Source organism: Schistocerca americana, chromosome 1, assembly GCF_021461395.2.
Source record: "Schistocerca americana isolate TAMUIC-IGC-003095 chromosome 1, iqSchAmer2.1, whole genome shotgun sequence".
Taxonomy (NCBI): Eukaryota; Metazoa; Arthropoda; class Insecta; order Orthoptera; family Acrididae; genus Schistocerca; species Schistocerca americana.
In genome coordinates this window covers 20,260,976-20,281,285 of record NC_060119.1, presented here as the reverse complement: position 1 = coordinate 20,281,285, position 20,310 = coordinate 20,260,976, and the positions used below count along the sequence as shown (strand labels likewise).

General features: G+C 43.2%; 1 protein-coding gene across 1 annotated transcript in view; it reads left to right on the top strand.

Moving 5' to 3' along the window:
• LOC124621739 (dynein axonemal light chain 1-like) overlaps positions 1–19,972 on the top strand; it is a 162,304-nt gene extending 142,332 nt beyond the window's left edge. Inside the window, exons 4-5 of the mRNA XM_047147164.1 lie at positions 7,474–7,654; positions 17,952–19,972. Of these exons, the coding sequence (XP_047003120.1) occupies positions 7,474–7,654; positions 17,952–18,094 (324 nt within the window). The 3' untranslated portion in view covers positions 18,095–19,972. The remainder of the gene's footprint in view (positions 1–7,473; positions 7,655–17,951) is intronic.
• The last annotated feature ends 338 nt before the right edge of the window (positions 19,973–20,310 follow it).

Genomic DNA, 20,310 nt, shown 5'->3' with positions numbered 1-20,310 from the left:
ATGTCTACTAGTAACAAAACTATAATTTTCCCAGTTGACAGTTGGATGATTAAAGTCTCCACCAGTGATTACAGTATGATTGAGGAACTGATGCACAAGTGAACGGAGGTTATCTTTGAAGTTTTCTCTAAAGTTTTTGGTTACATCAGGAGATGAAACTTGTGGGCGACAAAAGGATCCAATTATTTTGTGCCCACCCTTGATACTAGGTCTTGCCGAGTCAATCTCACATGCACCTTCAGTTTCTGTCTCAGTGAATTTCAGTTTATAGTCTACTGCACAAATACACTACCTCCATGTCCATCATTTTGATATCCATCATACTTTTGTTTTGATATATACTTAAATTTTCCCCAAAAATCACACTGTTATCAACTTTGGGTTTCAACCAGCTTTCTGCACCTTCTGTGCTTTTTGTGAGCACTTCAGACTCTGGCACTTTGTTGCAAATGCTTCGGCATTTTAGCATTAGGACTCGAATACTCTCACCTTCGGGTGGCATTTCTTTCAATCTTACACTGATACTTCTGGGTTTCCTACAGCCTAATCTAAAAAAAACCTTGTGTGTAGCCCACACACAGTAAGCTACCTGAGTAGCAGCCTCTGATTTGTAGTGCACATGTGACCCATTTAGGTGGATCACAGAGTTCTTGACCTTATGACACAAGTCCAGGAAGTCACAGTCTAGTTGTCAGAGAAACTTTGAGGTCTCTGGTTCAGTCCTTCCACTCAACTCTGAATCAAAGTGCCCTGGTCAGCTGTGGGGCAATGATGATGAGCTTTGTTAAAACTCCATGTGCAAGGCTGGTCTTCTCAACCTTCTCTACCAGTTGCTGGAATGACCTTTGGGTCCAGATGACAGGCATGATTTGTTCCAATGTGTGCCACAATCAGCAGTTGTTTGCACCTTCTTCCCTCAGTGGCTGCCAGAATAGCCTCTCCAACATGTCGAATGAGCGTCCCCACAGACATACTGAGTGCACTCGGTGTCCTTTCCTGTCTCTTGCTGCCATTTCCCTAAGGGGTACCATCATTTGCCATATGTTTGGACTGCTGACAATTAATAGATCCCTACCCTTTTGTGCTTGCTTCCTAAGATGACCTGAGGCCTTCGGGATGGAGAAGTCAGCTCACGGTGGATCACTCGTGTGATGCGGTGCACCTACACTACCGCACACTGTCTTGGCATTCAAACACAGTCAGCTTGCTGAACAGCATCCAGTCAACTCTGCACTGATAATCCATTATAGCTGCATTCTTCCAGGGAGAGCTCCATCCAGCAGGTGAATAAGGAGTGGGAAGTGGTCAGTGGGATGAAAGTTGGCAATGACTTCCTACCGAGCAGAGTCCACGAGGGATGGAGAGCAAAAAGAGAGGTTGATGGCAAAGAATGAGCCAGTAGCAGCATAGAAATGAGTGGGAATGCCTGTATTGAAGGTGCACAGCTAACGAGACATCACGAGGCTCTCCAAACCGTGACCCTGAGGGCAAGTAGAGGTTGAGCTCCACAGTACATGTAAGGCATTGAAGTCCTCCAGTAGCAGAAATGGTCAGAGTGTTGTATTATAAGATATGTTAAGAACCTCAGAGTCAGTTGCATCTTGTGGAGGTAGATATAGTTAGCAAACTGTGATCCTCTGACCCATACAAACTTCTGTTGTAATTGGTTGTAGGTCAGTAACGAAGGAGAGAGCAGATGAATGGTGTGTGTTATTGACAAACACAGCAACCCCTCCCTTGGCTCTTCCCCCAATCATGTTGTCCTTGCAATGAATGGATAGCCCCATAGTACAGGGGCATCAGATGATTTAAAATGCATTTCCTACAAACACAACCACATGGAGAATTTCTGTGTTGGAGTTGCAATTCCTCCTCATGTATCATGAACCCATTAATGTTCCACTGTAGTATGGGAGCCACTTATCAAGGGGGTTGCACTTTCACCCTGTCTTTCTGCGGGGAGTGGAACCTGTAGTGGACGGAGGCTCAGTTTTGGGGCAGATGAGTGTCCAACACCGACACCGAGGTCCGTCGGTGCTGAAGACGAATCTTGAGAGGTGTCAGAGCGAGCACTGCCAACATTTAGACTGCTTACTTCCTGACCCTGTCGGCAGCTGATTCTTTGCCTTTGATTTTAATTTTCTTGGCTGGGGAGGCTTTGGAGCTACAGCCACTGGCTAAACCTTTGGAATGTCAGTTACCACAGCCTCATCTGATGTTGGGCTTCAAAGCAAATTCAGTGGCGCAAGTGCATTGACCATTGCAGGCATTAGTGATGATACTTGCAGTCTCCTTCTGTGTAGCAACATCAGTGTTCTGAACTGGAGCAAAGGAGCTAGTGAATGTGGGGGATTGCATGGCCTTAAAGATTTTTTGGCTTCACCATACAGGATTTGTTACGTTGTTTTGATCGCCTAGATATTCCTTTTTCCAAGGAAGACATTGCACGCCATACTCCATATAGGGTGATTCCCACAACAATTGACACATTCAGAGGAGATGAACATTTGAATCCTTTATGGGTAGCCTTCCTACATTTACATCTAAGAGTGATGTACTCAAAGCTCTAGCATTTAAAACAGCGCATTGGGCTGGGGGACATAGGGCTGCATGTTTAAGCAAAAGAAACCTACCATGACCTGCTCTGGGAGTTTTCTACTATTAAAAATGAGGAAGAATGAGTCAGATGGCCTTCCACCCTTTTCAAGGTATTCTACACGTCTACACTACCTTCTTGGGCCTACTCAACTTTCAGGTTCTTTGTGATATCCAGCATATCACCTTTGCTGTAGTTCAACATGCTGTGGCACTCATTTTTGAATGATGTATTCCCCAAGGCTTTTGGCTTTCTGGAGGTTCATTGCTTGCTGGGAACTTGAGGTTTCAGCCAACAGTGTCCCATTGCTCAACCACTTAACAAATTTTAACGTTCATCCAATCCCTTCTAAATGCTATTGAATATGAAAAGTGAGACTTTTAAAAAGTTCCCCTCTGTAAATTGACATCCATGTTGCCTGACGTGATGTACTTTCCTAATAAAACTGGCTATAGTGATTTACCCCAGCTTGGCAGCAGATTCTGTACTATAAATAACATTTACCTATCACTATACTACTTAATGCTGTGCACACTTATCCTATCTAAATTTAATCTAGTAAATTTTGTGAGAAATAGAAAAAAAGAAAAAACCTAACTTGCTGCCTGTCAGTTTTATTATATAGCTGTCACTGATCTTCTGTTTCCAGCGTAATATTTACTTGATTACTTTGATATTTTTGAAAGGAAATTACTACTTATAGTGCTAACAACAGTGCTTATTTCCAATACAACCAGTACTCATCATGTACTCTTATAGTGCTCGCTGTAAGTCTTTCATTCCTCAGTGAAGCTCAGGGTTGTGTGGGCAGTAGTGTAGCTACCGGTACTGCCACTTGAGCTGGACCAGCCTTGGCAGAGAGACCTGATTCAGAACATCCCACGCCATACAGAAGGTGGGACTGAGCTGCCTAGGGAATTCAGCCTCTGACAGTCGGGTACAAGCATGGCGAACTCATCGTCCACAAGCTGGGGCCAGTTGACACCACCGGTGTTGTTCTATTTTAAGCTCTGAGCACAATACACTGACTACAGTTATGCTTGACAATGGAATGTTGTGTGTTTTGGAGGCTGGAGATCTCAGCTTATCTGCCTAGGTCACAATGAAGTTACCAATATCTATTTGTTTCTATTTGTTTTAACCTTAAACCTCAAGGTGTACTACATACTGGTATGGTGAATTGCTGTGGGAGAAAATGGACACTAGCAGACACTGTCTGGGATACCTGCCACACTTCATTTGTATGAGGACTGCTCTGGTAAGAGGGTCTGTGCCTGAGTTAATATTTATTTCTGTAGATGTTAATGGGGTTGCTATGGAGCTAAATCTAACAGAACTACTTCTAACTGGAAGAGTGTACCATCAGCCAGTACTTGCACATGACCAACAAACAGTATCAAAAAGATAAGAGGATACTAGTTGACCATAATAACTTCATAGTAATCAAGAGAGGACAGGAAACCTCTGATAAGCTTTTATACCCTCCAAGGTCTGGAGGGAACTTCTGGGTCCTTACTGAGTGCAAAAAGACTCTGAAATCTACTAAGCAGAGTAGAAGAGAAACAAATTTAAGATTACAGTTTATTCCTATTTTTAAAACTTCATAGTGATAAAAGTGAATATACACCAGAGCCAAAATACAGGAAAACTGCAACAAAGCCTACGATGATACATACTACAGAAATATAATACAAAATAACTATGAAATAATAGATTAAAATGATGAAGTACTGATTATTTGCTGCAGATGGGTGCTATATGAATGATCAGAGTTTTACTCAGGAAATAAATACATGGTAAACAGAAAAGACATAAAAATGAAGACTAGAAGAATGTAGTTCCAAAATAAGTGGAAGAAGTCACATACAAATGTAAAGAAATAAGGAAGTACTAAAAAGGTAAGAGAGATAAGGAGAATGAACAGAGCGTGATAAATAAATGATATAATGTGACAAACATAAATATAAATGCAGAATGTAATTAGGAAATGGGAATGAAAAAGCCTGTTTAAGAGAACTCATCAAAAAACGGATTAGCATAAATGATGACACAGGGAGATGATAAGTGATTAAACAGTACTTTATGAAAGGCAAAACGCCTCAGGAGACTAAAGAAAAGCTTGATAAACATTACAGTGACTCTGCACCTTCGATCAGAACAGTTTGTAAATGGTTTCAAAATTTTCGGAGTGGCCATATGGGCACAAATGATGATGAACTTTCTGGATGCCCTGTGGGGGTTGTAACTCCAGAAATCATTGATAAAATCCATGGTATGGCGATGGATAACAGAAGAGTTAAGGTGCATCAGAATGCTAGTGCTGTGGGCATCTTGAATGAATGGGTACATAATATTTTGCATTAACATTTGGACATGAGAAAGCTATCTGCAAGATGGGTTCCATGATTGCTCAGGCTTGACCAAAAACGGAATTGTGTGGAGTGTTGCAAGGATGGTTTGCAGCTGTTCAGGAAGAATCCACAGGACTTGAGGCATTGTTTCGTCACTGTGGATGAAGCATGGATACATTACTATACTCCTGAGACCAAAGAACAATCTAACCAATGGTTTACCAAGGGAGAATCTGCACCAAAAAAGGCTGGAAAGGTTATGGTGACTGACTTTTGGGATTCACAAGGGATAATCCTAATCGACTATCTAGAAAAGCGTGAAACTATTACAGGTGCATATTATTCATCATTATTGGACTGTTTGAAAACCAAGCTGCAAGAAAAACGCCAGCAATTGGACCGCAAAAAAGTCCTTTTCCATCACAACGATGCAGCAGTGCACACCTCCGCATTGTGGTCGCAAAATTAATGGAAACAGGATTCCAACTCATTTCACCTCCCCCCTATTCTCCAGACTTGGCTCCCTCGGACTACTATTTGTTCCCCAATTTGAAGAAATGGCTGGCGGGATGAAGATTTTATTCAAACAAGGAGGTGATTGCAGCAACTAATAGCTATTTTGCAGACTTGGACAATTCCTATTATTCGGAAGAGATCAACTAGTTAGAACGGTGTTGGACGAAGTGTATAAGTCTAAAAGGAGACTATGTTGAAAAATAAAAAAGGTTTACCCCAAACACGTAAGTAGTTTTTATTTTTGCATGGACTTTTCAAATGCCCCTCGTATGTTGCTAGTGGGGCTGATAGATGTGGTACTCACAGAATCACTCAGGCAGGCTTCTGAATGGTGAAACTCTATATAAGGGATCTGTTCAAAAAATTCTGGGACACCCATAATTTTGCGCCAGTGGTGTGTTTTATGTGAAACTCAAGAAAACTTGTACAGACACACACCAAATGATGCAGGAAGCCTACGGTGATGAGTGCTTTGGCTGTACTCAGTGTTACAAATAGTTCACACGGTTTAAAAATGGCCGAAGGGAAGTTAAAGTTGTCCTTTGTTCAGGACACAATTCGACAACTACTGATGAGGCTCGCGGCAAAAATGTCAATAAAATTGTGCATGCCAATCGAAGCCTGACTGTCTGAGAGACTGCAGAAGAATGTAAAATTTCAGTTGGATCATGTCATGAAATCCTGACACAGCTTCTTGGAATGAAAGGACAAGACATGGGTCTACAGTTATAAAATTGAGACAAAGGTTCCATCATGACAATGGGAGAGGAAAGATTCTCCGAGACAAAAAAAAAGCTAGTCAGGTTGCATAAAATGTCAAAGCCATACTAATGGTTTTCTTTGACTTTGAAGGATTAGTTCATCATGAATTCATGCCATAGGAACAAACTGTTAATATATGGTCTATTGGGATGTGTTGCAATGCATTCAAGAAAATGTGAGAAGGAAACGGCCTGACGTTAGACAATTTATGGCTCTTGCATCACAAAATGCACCCACACATTCATCTCTCTTGGTGCATCACTGTTGCACAGAAACTGAATCCACTCTGCTGCCTCATCCTCCATACTCTACAAAGCTGGTCTGTGCAGGCCTTTTTTATTTCCAAAGTTGAAAACCCCACTGAAAGGATGAAGTTTTGCAATGCTAAAGGAGACAAAAGAAAATTCGTAGACAGCACTTCACGCAATTCAGGCAGAAGTGTACCAAGACTGCTTTCAGAAGTGGAAACGGTGTTAAGAGAGGTGCATCAATTGTGGAGGAGGGTATTTCAGAGGAGACTATGTACAATAGGTAATAGGTAAGTGTAGAAAAATTTTGTGAACAAAGTTTCGGAATTTTCTGAACAGACCTCAATAAGAATGAGCATACAAGAAGTATATTACAAATGTTTGATCTAAGCCATGTGGAAAGGTTTTTAGGTAATTCTGATCTTATTTTAAGGCAAGTGTCATATTTTTAAAGTAGAAGCTAATCATCACTTCCCAGTACAGTATGATATCGCATAATTAGAGGAATACTTTTTATTATTTTTAAGCATTGTATTTCTCCTTGGGTCAAACCCATTATATTTGCTCATATGCTGCCAAACCATTAACAGTGCACGTGCTGACTTCCAAGTGTACTTTTTTCTTATTTATTTCCTTTCAATTAAGCTATTATTTGCGGCTCACTGCACACCTGCAACATATTGTTAACACTGTAGAAGTTAAATATGGTATATTATTCCTGGCTGTTCCCTGTGCCCGAATGTGGTAATAAATCTAAATTTAGATTGGCTCTCCTAACTTGCTAGCATGCTTGCAATACCCTATCCTTTTCGTGCATTTCCATTGTAATACAAGAATGTTAGAAATTTTCTGAAGTTTAAGGTTCAACTGTATTATTAAATTTGTTGTTTTATTATTCATATTATAGCTGTTTAGTTTTTGATAGCTGGTAAGTAGATGCCACTCAGTTGCTAATAAAATTCTCATCAATATTTGGGTGACTTATGAATATCTTTTACAGGAAGGTATTGGTGACACATTAGAAGAGCTATGGATATCATACAACTTCATAGAAAAGATTAAAAGTGTTTCCTTTTTCAAGAAGCTGCGAGTGCTGTATATGTCAAATAATGTCGTTAAAGACTGGAGTGAATTTAACAGACTACAGGAGATTCCACATTTGGAGGATCTACTATTTGTTGGTAAAGTACTATCAGAATGCAGACAGCATTTTTGAGTCTTTTTACATGTGGATGATTTAGCGTGCAAGTGTGTATATGTGGAGATTACAAGGAAACAGAACATGTGGATTGTACTTTCCTTAAGGAGACAAAATGTTAAAAACTGTCAACAGACAAACATAAAAGTACAAACGAGAAAGAGTGATAGCTGGGAGAGGAGTGGCAGGATTAATTTAGTTTCTTTCTTTGATAGTGCACAATGTGTTTTGAAGTCTTGTGAATTCATATTGAGGTGCTACTTGCACTCACGGTGACTCCTACATTGAATTTTGTCCATTTCTGTGCCTATTCCAAATATATTCTTAAATTACTACTTTTCAAAAATATTTAAATGGTTTCCAGAATGAGATTTTCACTTTGCAGCGGACTGTGCGCTGATATGAAACTTCCTGGCAGATTAAAACTGTGTGCCCGACCGAGACTCAAACTCAGGACCTTTGCCTTTCGCGGGCAAGTGCTCTACCGACTGAGCTACCCAAGCATGACTCACACCCCGTCCTCACAGCTTTACTTCTGCCAGTATCTCGTCTCCTACCTTCCAAACTTTACAGAAGCTCTCCTGCGAACCTTGCAGAACTAGCACTCCTGAAAGAAAGGATACTGTGGAGACATGGCTTAGCCACAGCATGGGGGTGGTTTCCAGAATGAGATTTTCACTCTGCAGTGGAGTGTGCGCTGATATGAAACTTTCATATTTAAATGGTATTTGAAGATATTTGAATGTACAGGGTGAAGTACACTTACTTTGTGGTAAGTGTACTTCACCCTGTACATTCACAGCTATATTCTTGTGCGTGTTTTCTCACACAACACTTAAAGAATCAAATATATATTATTTTTCAATTAAACAATAGAAAATCTGGGATGTAACAACAAAAATTTGGTAGGGCAGATTGCTACGCATCACACAGAGGAGGCACTGAATGGCTGACAGGCACACTGAAAAAATGCTGCCAGGTATTATTGTCTATCAGACTAGGTTCTTCGTGACATGTAGGTGAAACAAAACATGCACACCTTCACAAGTTCGTAACACACACACATAGGGCCCTTGAAAAAGTCATAATATTGCCAAAACATGAAATTATAGTTGCATCAGTATCCCCCTGAATCATGGAGATGACTGGATAAACTGATTCTCTTGCTACTCAAGCAAAAACATTAAAAAATCTTAATATTTCATTATATCAACAATCTCTTAACTTCTGTTGTGTAAATAGATAAATTCAAAAGGCAGGCAATATGCCCAGATGATATAATATGTAATATCCATCTAAATAAAACAGAATTTGACATGGTTAGACTATGTATGTATTTATGATCATGTGGGACAGTGGCTGAGATGCACTCATAACAGTACTGAACATAGAAGAATTATAATACTAATTAATAATTCAAAGCTAAACCTTTGACAAGTAAACTGAATTCAATAAAATGAAATAAAATAATAGATAGTGCAGATGCTAATGAATTGACCAATAAATTATTAGACCTGTTAAATGAAAATTTTGAAGCATGTAGTTCTTATGCTAGGGCAAAGCATACTAATGTGGACAAAAAAACGCATGTGAAAGTGAAAAAGGTTTACAGGTCTGGAATCAAGGCGGTAAAGTGCAAAGGAAATGATCCATGTATTCCCAGCTCAGAGGGTAAATACAAAGTTGCATGGGAAGTCATTAAAACAGGAATAGATAGTGATGTGCACCAGACACCAATTCCAACTAACACTCTATATGCAAATTTTGTGTAACCTCACTCAGATGACTATATTGTGAAGGATGTTAGTAAGACAGAGACACTAGTGCTAGAAATAACAGTAAACTGACAGACATCTTCCTACATCAGTCTTACTTGGACAGTAAAACACAGTTACAATAAATAATCAAAAGTTAGACTTTCTTCCAGATGTAAAGATTATAACTCTGTGATCTGTTCCTGCACCCTTCCTTTTCATTATTTATATACACAATTTACACAAGGTTGTGTGACATGATGCAATGCTATATAGAGATTATAACGGTACAGCCTCCCCAAGGACTCATATGAAATGTTTGATACCAGGTTTTTTTATATATATTCAGATAGTTATCAGACAATTCAGTGCTTCCTAAGGCCTTGTATGTGTGTCTATACATATATTATTCTGTCCTATTTAATAAAAAACTTGATATTCATTGTGAAGGCATGTAGAATGTTCTGGAAGGACGTGCTTTGTTGTAATTATCAGTGGATTGTTGTCATTTATAAAATTATGTACATATACTAAATTAAGTTGTGGCGCTCATGAAATCGACACCAACATCGATGCATCCATCTTCGAATTAAGCTAAGATTATCTTCGGTCTCTTCCACCATGTTCAGTTCTTTGTGAGCCTTGCTTGTGTAGAGTGGTGAATAAATGAACTACTGGCAGAAGAGGACGGGGCATGAGTCGTGCTTGGGTAGCTCAGATGGTAGAGCACTTGCCCACGAAAGGCAAAGGTCTTGAGTTCGAGTCTCAGTACGGCACACAGTTTTAATCTGCCAGGAAGTTTCATATCAGCGCACACTCCGCTGCAGAGTGAAAATCTCATTCTGGAAACATCCCCCAGGCTGTGGCTAAGCCATGTCTCCGCAGTATCCTTTCTTTCAGGAGTGCTAGTTCTGCAAGGTTTGCAGGAGAGCTTCTGTAAAGTTTGGAAGGTAGGAGGCGAGATACTAGCAGACGTAAAGCTGTGACGACAGGGTGAGAGTCGTGCTTGGGTAGCTCAGATGGTAGAGCACTTGCCCGCAAAAGGCAAAGGTCCCGAGCTTGAGTCTCGGTCCGGCACACAGTTTTAATCTGCCAGGAAGTTTTAAATGAACTACTGCTAAATGGGGGTTGTTTGGTGTAACCAACCCGAACTTCTCCCTCACTGGTGACCTCAAGTTGTAACGTCTTCTGCTTTCGTTGTTTTACTGTGTCCGTGACCTCCGTGTTGGTTATTTTCGCGTGTACTACATCAACACAGAATTCGAAAAATGACTTCAGCCCAGCGCCTAACGCCGGATCTTGTGTTCGACATGCATCGTGTTGCGGGCGATGTACACCCGCCAGGACTGCAACGCGATGCCTCTCCCTCGACGATTACACCGGTTTTGCTGGACGTTTTCAAGCCTGCTACAATTAGTGAGGTTTAGGAGTGTGCATGACGTCTTTGTTCCCACCACATGTGTCCTCTCTCATCGACAGTGCAGTTACCTCTTACGCATCTCCGTGCAGTGCGGGACTAATGTCAATTTCTGCAAATGCTTCGTTTGACAACCTACCACCACCAGGACAATGATTTGCCATGTCGCAATCACTGCAGTACCATGCGGATACTTGCCACGTGGCCGGAACTGCTTCGTTCACAGGTCAACCTCCTCAGCATCCGACCATGCCCGCGTCTGCCTCGGTTCAGCATCATCACATGCCTTCCTATTTCGATACCTCGGCCTGCAACAGGAACAATAACTTGTTGTCTGTGCCTGACCTCCACCTCCAACCCACTGCTATGCCTCAGCATTTTGTGCCACGACATTTACCTTATCCGCACACTGTTTTGAGTGGAGTGACTCTGAACAGTTAACATTGACACATTCCGTCCCACGTTTGACATCATTTCCCACACTGTGCTTCTGGACAGCCCGCCCCTCCGCAGCCTCCCTGCAACACAGGTGGCCCTGGCTCTGATAATACATCGAGCTTTCCGCAGACTAACACGCATTCTCAAACTTTGAACTTTTTCTCACCTAGTGCCCCCGCGCCGGCTCCAGTCGAGCTTCCACTACCATTCTCGGCACATCTAGGTGTCTCATCCGTGTCGGTCTTCTGCAATATGTCAATCAGAACACACCCACAACGTGTTGAGCTTCTGCAACCGCAATCGACACATTATGGTGTCTCATTTGCATCGGCCTTCCGCGTCACGATGGATCACACTCAACCATAGCGTGTCACCTTCACGCTGCCACCCGAACAGCCATCATTGCCACATCCTGCTGGAGGCGCACTCTCCTGGAATACTACAGCAACAATAGCTCGTTTCAGGCAGTGCCCCGACGAACTCAACTCAACCTGTTCTTCCGAACATTCTACAATGCTTACCAATGCTGCTGGCGTTTAATCCTGACAGAGCTACAATCTGGCTCAAAATTGCGGACGAAGTGTTCGACCATTACAAACTCAATGAGTCAACCAGATTTCTGTGCATCATCACCCACCTGCACGACCAGGAGGACTTGATTGCTGACCTGGTCGATGCCCTGGACTCATCTACCCGGTACACTCTAGCCAAAAAGACAGTTCTACGACACCTTGCGCGCTCAACTGAGGCAGTAATACGGCAAGTGCTCCATGTCATGCAACTAGGCAACGACAAACCTTCCCAGCTCTGGAGACGGCTATGTGCCCTGGTCAGCGCTGATCTACTCTCTGACGCAGCTCTCCTCGCCATCTGGTCAGATAAACTATCTCCTCACATCCCCTTTGCCCTGGCACAGAGGTCTCTTGTACCTGACAAGATACATGATGCATCACTGCTCTATTTCGCCAGCCACTGCCTACCTGACATGTCTCAGGTTCAGGCTCATCGTCTTGTGGCCGGGGCCGCACTGTCCCAACTGTTCCGCTCTCTCCGGGAAGCAGTAAACAAGCTACTGGGACATCACTGGCTCTGCCCTCGGTCACGCCCCTCCTGCAACCGGGCCTGCTGTGGGCACCAAACCTCGGCCACTGTCTCTGGCAATGAACGTTCCACAGGAAATTGCAACCGCACTACCTGTACTGTTACTTCCACACACGGTTTGGTGAGGCGGCATGGAACTGCAGGCCACCCTGCTACTTCCCAAATGCCAATCACAGGTAGGTCCGGGTGCTGCCTCCTGTGCACAACATGACAGGCACCCCGCAGTGCTCCATTCTGTCCGGGAACAACCGGATAAATGCGGACGACTTTACATTAAAGACATTTCGTTGGGGTACCTTTTCCTACTGGACAAAGGTGCCGATGTTTTGCTTATGCCTATGTCTTAGCGTCATCGAACATCTGCCCTCATCATACTTCACTGCAAGGAAAACTTTGAGCTCTCCCTCCGGTTCCACGAAACTCAGCCCCAGCTCTCCGATGCAGCAAAGGAATTACAGCACTACAGCAAGGACAAAACAAGGTCAGTAATTGTGCCGAATGTGCTTGCAGTCCCAGCAATCGAGCCTCCGTATGTTTACCTCCCGCTACCCCTCGCAACTGTGTTATCAAGACTGCCATAACATGTACAGACAGCTCCGCAGGGCCTCACCCTCCGAACACGGCATCGTTTGACACTCGGCCGGAAACAAGTGCGCATGCGCGATGAACGTCATGTGTTCCCGAACTGGTGGCTCATACCCTGCCCCTCGCAGACAGCACCTCAAACTGTGCAACTTCGGCTCCTGTGCACCGCTGTGTGACTGCCACTGACAACACAAACAGTGCACTCGCGCCAAGCGTTTCACCTGCGACCGCGCTGCCACAGGCTGTGCCCTTGGACAATGGACTCACTAATGGCTCACGAGCTCTACTGAGCTCACCCCACTGCTTCGGGCCAGCGGCCATCTTGTCGCGTTGACTCCTGGGACACACTGCTGCCTCAGCTCCCGTCGGATCAGACAAGTGGCTCCGAACACCACGACCATGCCTCGCCTGCCCCGCCCGCAACACATTGTAAACAAACTGCCTCCTGCACCGCCGGCAACATTTCCGTCATCACCAACGGCACGTCACAAGCTCCGCCTCATGCCAGGGCCCCCGATCTCCAGTAAACCAAGTCGACTTTGTCCCGAGCACCTCTCCGACCTTAAAAATCAGATTTCTGAACTACTAAGCTCCGGAGCCATTGAACACTCTGCCAGTAGCTGGTCTACGCCCATAAATATGACACCCAAGAAAGACGGGTCCTGCTGCAAGTGCGAAGACTACCGTCAACTAAATGCACGAACAATTATGGACACCTACCCCATACCCAACATTGCTGACTTTACCAGTTCCCTCGCAGGTGTGACCACGTTCTCTGTCATTGATTGCAAACGGGCCTACCACCAGATCCCCATGGCACCTGAAGACATCGAGAAGACGGCAATCACCACCCTAATCGGGTTATTTCAGTTTTGATTCATGCCCTCCGGTCTGAAAAACGCAACCCAGACCTGGGAACACTTCATCAACGAAGTGCTATTCGATCTAAAATTCTGCTTGGCATATCTTGATGATATCCTTGTGTTCAGCTCCTCCGTCGAGGACAACATTCGACATGTGCAAACTGTTTTGAATACTCATGTGGCAGCAGGCATCGAGACAACCAGGACAAATTACAGCTACATCAACCCACTGTCACTTTTCTTGGTTTTCAGGTCTCTGCCGACGGCATTTCACCACCCCCTGAGAAAGTACAAACAATACTAAATCTATCCAGACCTTCATCATTCAAAGAGCTCTGGCACTTTCTCGGGTCGGTTAATTATTATCGCCAACATCTACCTTGGGCTGCAGAGATTCAGGCTCCACTGACGGATGCCTTAGCAGGCACCAACACTTCTGGATCTTGGCCCGTTCCATGGACCGCTGCTATGACTGACTCTTTCACTGCCCTCAAAAACCTTCTTGCCGAGGACTGCACCATCGTGCATCCTCATCCCAATGCGCAGCTTTTCATCACCACAGATGCGAGCGATACTGCCATCGGCGCTGTCCTTAGGCAGACAATTGACGGCCACACTTCGCCTCTGCAATTCTTCTCGCACAAGCTCACCAATGCATAACGGAAATATTCCCCATTTGACAGGGAGTTGCTTGCGGTCTACGGAGCAATCAAGCATTTTAAGACTGATGTTGAGGGATGCCCTTTCTATGTTTTAACAGACCACAAACCCCTGGCTGCAGCTATTACAAACCCGCCAGCTGACCCGCCTCCTCGCCGATTCAGATACATGGACTTCATATCTCACCACCGATGTCGGACACATAAAGGATGCTGACAATACAGTTGCTCATTTCCTTTCATGAGTCAACTGCCATCTATTCGCTGTTAGACCTCTCTGCACTGCTTAACCTCCAACCCGCCGACGAGGAAACACAAAACCTGATTTCAGACTCTACCTCTTCACTACACTTCGTCCACACCACCTTCCCTGGCATTTCTGGTGAGATCTGGTGTGACACGACAGTACGGGCACGTTATGCCCCCTCATCCCAACCATGCTCCGTCGAGCTGTCTTCAACGCATTGCATAATTTAGCCCACCTTGGTGTTTGTGTGTCCACCCGCCTCATAGCAGAGCATTTTGTGTGGAGAAATGTCAACAAGGACTGCCAGCAATGGGCATGCTCCTGCGGCGCATGCCAATGCTGCAAAGTACACAAGCACACTTCACCCCCCCCCCCCCCCCCACCCAGCGCCTTTTCAATCGCTCCTGAGCGCTTCCAGCATATTCATATTGACATTGTTGGCCCTCTCCCCCCCCCCCTAATGGCTTTCGGTATGTTCTCTCGTCTATTGACCAAACAACTCGCTGGGTCGAGGCTGTCGCCCTCTGCAATATTATGGCAGAAACTGTTGCTCAAGCTTTCGTCAAGTCATGGGTATCATGTTTCCAAAGTCCAGCTATCATCATGACTGACCAGGGCAGACAATTTGAGTCGGCCCTGTTCAACCACATTTGTAACATTTGCGGCATATGGCGCATCCATACCACAGCATATCACCTGCAAAGTAACGGGCTAGTCGAGCGCTGGCACTGCACTTTCAAGTCAGCTCTTAGATTCCACGATTCTCTATGGATGGAGGCCCTCCCCCTTATGCTACTTGGCATTTGTGCGATCTATAAGGAAGACCTCAAAGGCACAATAGCCGAGTTCGTATATGGCCAGAACATTGTTCTCCCTGCTGACCTTTTGAGCCCTTCTCCTTCTCTCCCTCAGTCTGACTTACCTTCCTTCGTGGACCGCGTCAGACGCCACTTCATCAACCTCCATATCCCTCCGCCCGCCAGCCACTCCCGCCCTAAGGTGCACGTCCCGAAACCTCTGGACAATTGCGAGTACGTCGTGCTCTGAGATGACACTGTTTGTGCTCCCCTCCAACCTCCATATACCGGCCCGTACCGAGTTCTCTGGCGATCAGCCAACACCTATGACATCCAGATGAAAGATTCAGCTGTTACAGTCTCTCTCAACAGACTTATGCCTGCTCATGTCGAGCCTTCTGCTACCCCCCTTAAGGTCACGACCACGCCACTCACTGTTGTGGCTCACGACACTCCGACCACTCCCTCCACATCGGACTTACACACTCGGTCGAGTGACTTCCAGCTCCAGTCTTCGAGCTCTCCTCCAACCTCGCTCTCTACTCCGGTCTCACACACTCCATCGAGTGACCACATGCTCCCCATGTCGAGCTTACCTATTATCACGCCCTCACTGCCGGGCCCTTCGCTGGTTCCTTCGACCTCTCCACTTTCGCCTGCCTCGCTCTGGCGAGGTTTCTCATGCCCCCACATCTTGAACGTGCCCTTGCTCGAGGTGTTTGTGTCTGTGCCCCCAGACATCATCCATGACATCTCAATAATACTGCGCGATTATACACTGTTCCTCATGTGTTTCTCTTCATCCAGTGCTCATGACACAACCTCCGCCATTCCCTGCCACTTGGTGAAATGTGTTTCCCTCCCACCTGACGTCGACCTGGACATGCTTCGTGTATTCGCCATGCCCACCGGAGACATTGGAGCCGTCGCTCCGTTCCACCAGCAAACCACCAGCCTACCTGTCGCCGCACGACCAGCATGACGCCCGGCTCGTTTCAGTGACTTTCAGGTTCGGTGGCTGAACCTTCCTTCACGACATCTGCCCACACAGCTCCCCGACGCAACACTGTCAAGCTGACCGTGGTCCGGCTGCCGTGGCCCACTCCTGCCGACACCATAGTCACCCCCCCCCTCCCCCCTCACCGGCCTCTCAAGAGTTCTCCGTACTGTGGGGGAGGGGGTGGGGGGCTATGTGGCGCTGAACTTCTCCCTCAAAGTAACTAATCAAGAAATTGAAGTAATAAGTTCTTAGAAATAAATAACTAGAGACTGCAGAGATGTTAGCATGAAAAATCAATGCCTCTAATTAACAAAATGAAACTTAAGAACATTCAACGTGAATCATTACAAGATGACAACACTCATCATGTGAGGCATCAACCTTCCAATGTGCAATGCAACATGGTGGTAGTGATGGAAAAATGTATTTGAGACAAATGTACTGTAGAGAAATGACAGAAAAGCAGCTGAAGATGTTTTATTCAGTCTGAATGCTCCAAGTCATGATAATAAAGCAGTCAAAGTATTAGGATTTCACAGAGACTAAAAAGTCAGCTGTGATATAAAAACAGCGAAAATGTGTGGGTCACTAAAATGAGTCATCTAACTGTTGTGCAAGCTTAGGAGCATTGGCAGTAATGAACTTGTATTATGTGCATATTTTGCTTTCTTCCACTCCCAGCTGAGTTTTGGAATACTCCAGTGGGATAACTCTGTATGCTTAGAGTCCATCTCTAAGAATCATGAAGAGATTATTTCAAACAACTGGGCATAATGATAGTACATAGCTTGTGCATTTACAACTGCTTTTTATTTGTTTAAAAAAACCTACGTAAGTTTGATGCAAGTAGGGCAGTTTATGACCATGGCACAAGAAGTGGACATGCAATTAATGTGTCATATGCTAGGCTGGCATAGATCCATAGCAGCTAAAAATATCTTGGTCTTATCTACTTCAACAAATTAGCTGAAAATGCCTATAAAACACAGGTAAATAAATTTAAAACTAGTATTGTAAAATGGATGAAAAATAAAGGAGTTGCCCTTTTCAAGAGTTCCTCAAGTCTGTGGCAAATGACAGACATTTCTTATGAGAGTGAACAATAAATAAACAACAGACTTTATTTTACAACCATATATGTCACATCGTGTAGCTATGTTATTACTGTCTTGTACTTATTGTCATTTACCTGTTTATTAATTGCCTATGTCATTTGCCTAAGTGTAGTGCATTTATCTTTATACTTTTTTACATTTTTTTTCTTTTGGTGATTTTAATTGTACATGAAGATACATAAAGTATTTGTATTTATAACTTACAGAGGTAACAGACTTGGCTTTTTTTTAGTTGAATATGGTTTTCATCACCTTATCTTTGTCAGTAACTTTTGTATGTGCATATTGAACTTTTCTTCTTCAGGGAATCCACTGTACGATGCATTAGAAGAGGCTCAGTGGAGAGCTGAGGCAACACGAAGATTACCTAATCTTAAGAAGCTGGACGGGGAGCCCGTTATTAGGGTTGCTGGGGCTGCACCTGCAGCCGATGCATCAGCTGATTAGTGGAGGGAAACCCCTTGCACTGCAAAACCAAATAAAGCCTTTGCTCTATCAGTGGCAGTATTGTTGTTCTTCCAACAACGTCCACATGAAATATACCAGCCTCAAAACACAGGGTAGAATTTTGTTTTCAAGCTCTGCCATTAAAAGAAAACTAAATAATTAAGGAGTGAAAGGAATTGCACACACTTAAAAATACTTGTATTGAACAACAGCCCCATACAGTGGGATGTCTGGGAAAATATTCATAGGACAGACAAGCAGTAGTGATTTATGCAAAAAGCAATGTATTGGTTACTAAAATGAAAATTATAAAAATCTGTGTGCATCTAACTTTTGAAATGTCTTGTTAATGTGTCAGAAACTAATTCCAGATTGGACACTATAGCATCCTCTGGTAATTTTAATGTATTAGTTAAACAAGTTGATTTTGTCTTCTTCTACTTTCCATGAAAATATAGATATCCGATAGGAGCAGACAACTTTAAAACAGGCTTTGTAACTTCCCTCCTCTCGACCACTGTATTGAGCAAATTTAATTTGGCTCAACATACCATATTATCAGAAGAAAATTCAGTCAAGAAAATTGATAAACTGAGAGACTGAATAGCTGGCCAATATTTACCTTTGAGGTGAACACTGTGGTACTGTCAATAGACACATATGTAAAAGTAAAAGTGATTCATTTCCTAGTTTTTGAAACTAATAGTTTCTTCCTCAGGTATCAGAGATGGAGAAGTTAGGGAAGGACACAAAGGTGAGGAAGGCAACTCAGATCTGAGGTAAAGTGGGAGGGTGGGGGCACGGGACCATCTTACATGTACTGGCATTCTTTGCATATTACACGATATTTTGACAAAGTGGGAGCTACAGTAAAAGCATGCACAAATTCAAAATGAAATATTTATTTATATTGTTTTAGTTTTGTTTTGAGTTGTCCAGACAGATGATATTTTCTTCAAAGTGTGTTGCAAATCCAGATGTGTAACAAAGCTGTCTCTTCCTTAACAAGACACAGTCTCAATTACAGAAACAGTTTGTTAACATTTTCTGCCACACTAAAACAAAAGCTTGGTGATTGTAATTTCGAAAAATCTTGCCACAATGTAATATGCCTTTTTTAAAATCATTGCCGCCCCATTCATCAAATTATTGACACTCTTTTGGAAAGTAAATGAGCTGTCCTCCTTTCAACTTTTTTGATGTCCTCCATCAGTCCTATCTGGTATGGATCCCATACAATGCAGCTGTGCCCTAGAAGAAGACAGACAAGTGTAGTCTTTAGTAGATCTACAAATGAAATGCAGCCTTTGGTTTACCTTCCCCCAATATTTTCTGTGACAGTATCCAATTAACTTGTTTGTAATTATGGTATATCGTGCAAGTAAAACTTAAAGGAATATTTTAGTACTCATGTTGGGGATCTTGCAGTTTTATTGTCCAAAGACAATTGCCACATTTTGTACCATGCAGATACCTTATCAAAATCATTTTGTAGCTGATTTTCATTTCTCGAAGACAAAGGTGCCAAATGACAGCATCATCTGCAAACAATCTAAGAGAGCTTCTCCGACTGTTTTTAGATCCAGAAGATCCTGTAACATTTTGCTGTGAAACTCCTGATGTAACTTCAGTTTCATTAAATAACTTCCTGTCAGCTATCACAAACTGTGACAGTGAATCATGAATCTAGTCTCATACCATAGGGTAGTGCTACTTGCTCCAATTGTACTGCTTAAATATATTTTCTTTTCCATTCTACTCATTTATAATGCATATACCATGTGTTGGCTACATAAAATTGCCAAGTTTTTAGTCGTGCAGTAATTCACTATATTTTATTATTCGCAGTATAATTCAGAGTCTGCTGATGACAAAAGTATAAATGGTTCATGTGGAAGCTCTTTATTTAAAGATATGTTCATAATTTAGAATACCTGCAAACAGGGCACCTCGAAATTCAGCACTGATAATAAAAGTTTGTAGTAAGACAGACATACTTATTTCAGAGTCCTCATTCCCCTCTATGCTTGAATAATTTTACATTGTCTGAAAACTTATTATTTGAAAAGCTGTTTTGTATTCAAGACTTTCATGTTTTGGAATGTTCTAATCTTAAACTGTAGTTTCTCTCAAAATCTAGTGTTACAGTTTACAAGACCTGATTTTTAAGGTTTGAAAAATGTATACTTTACCAAAATAACATGTTAGTGTAATTT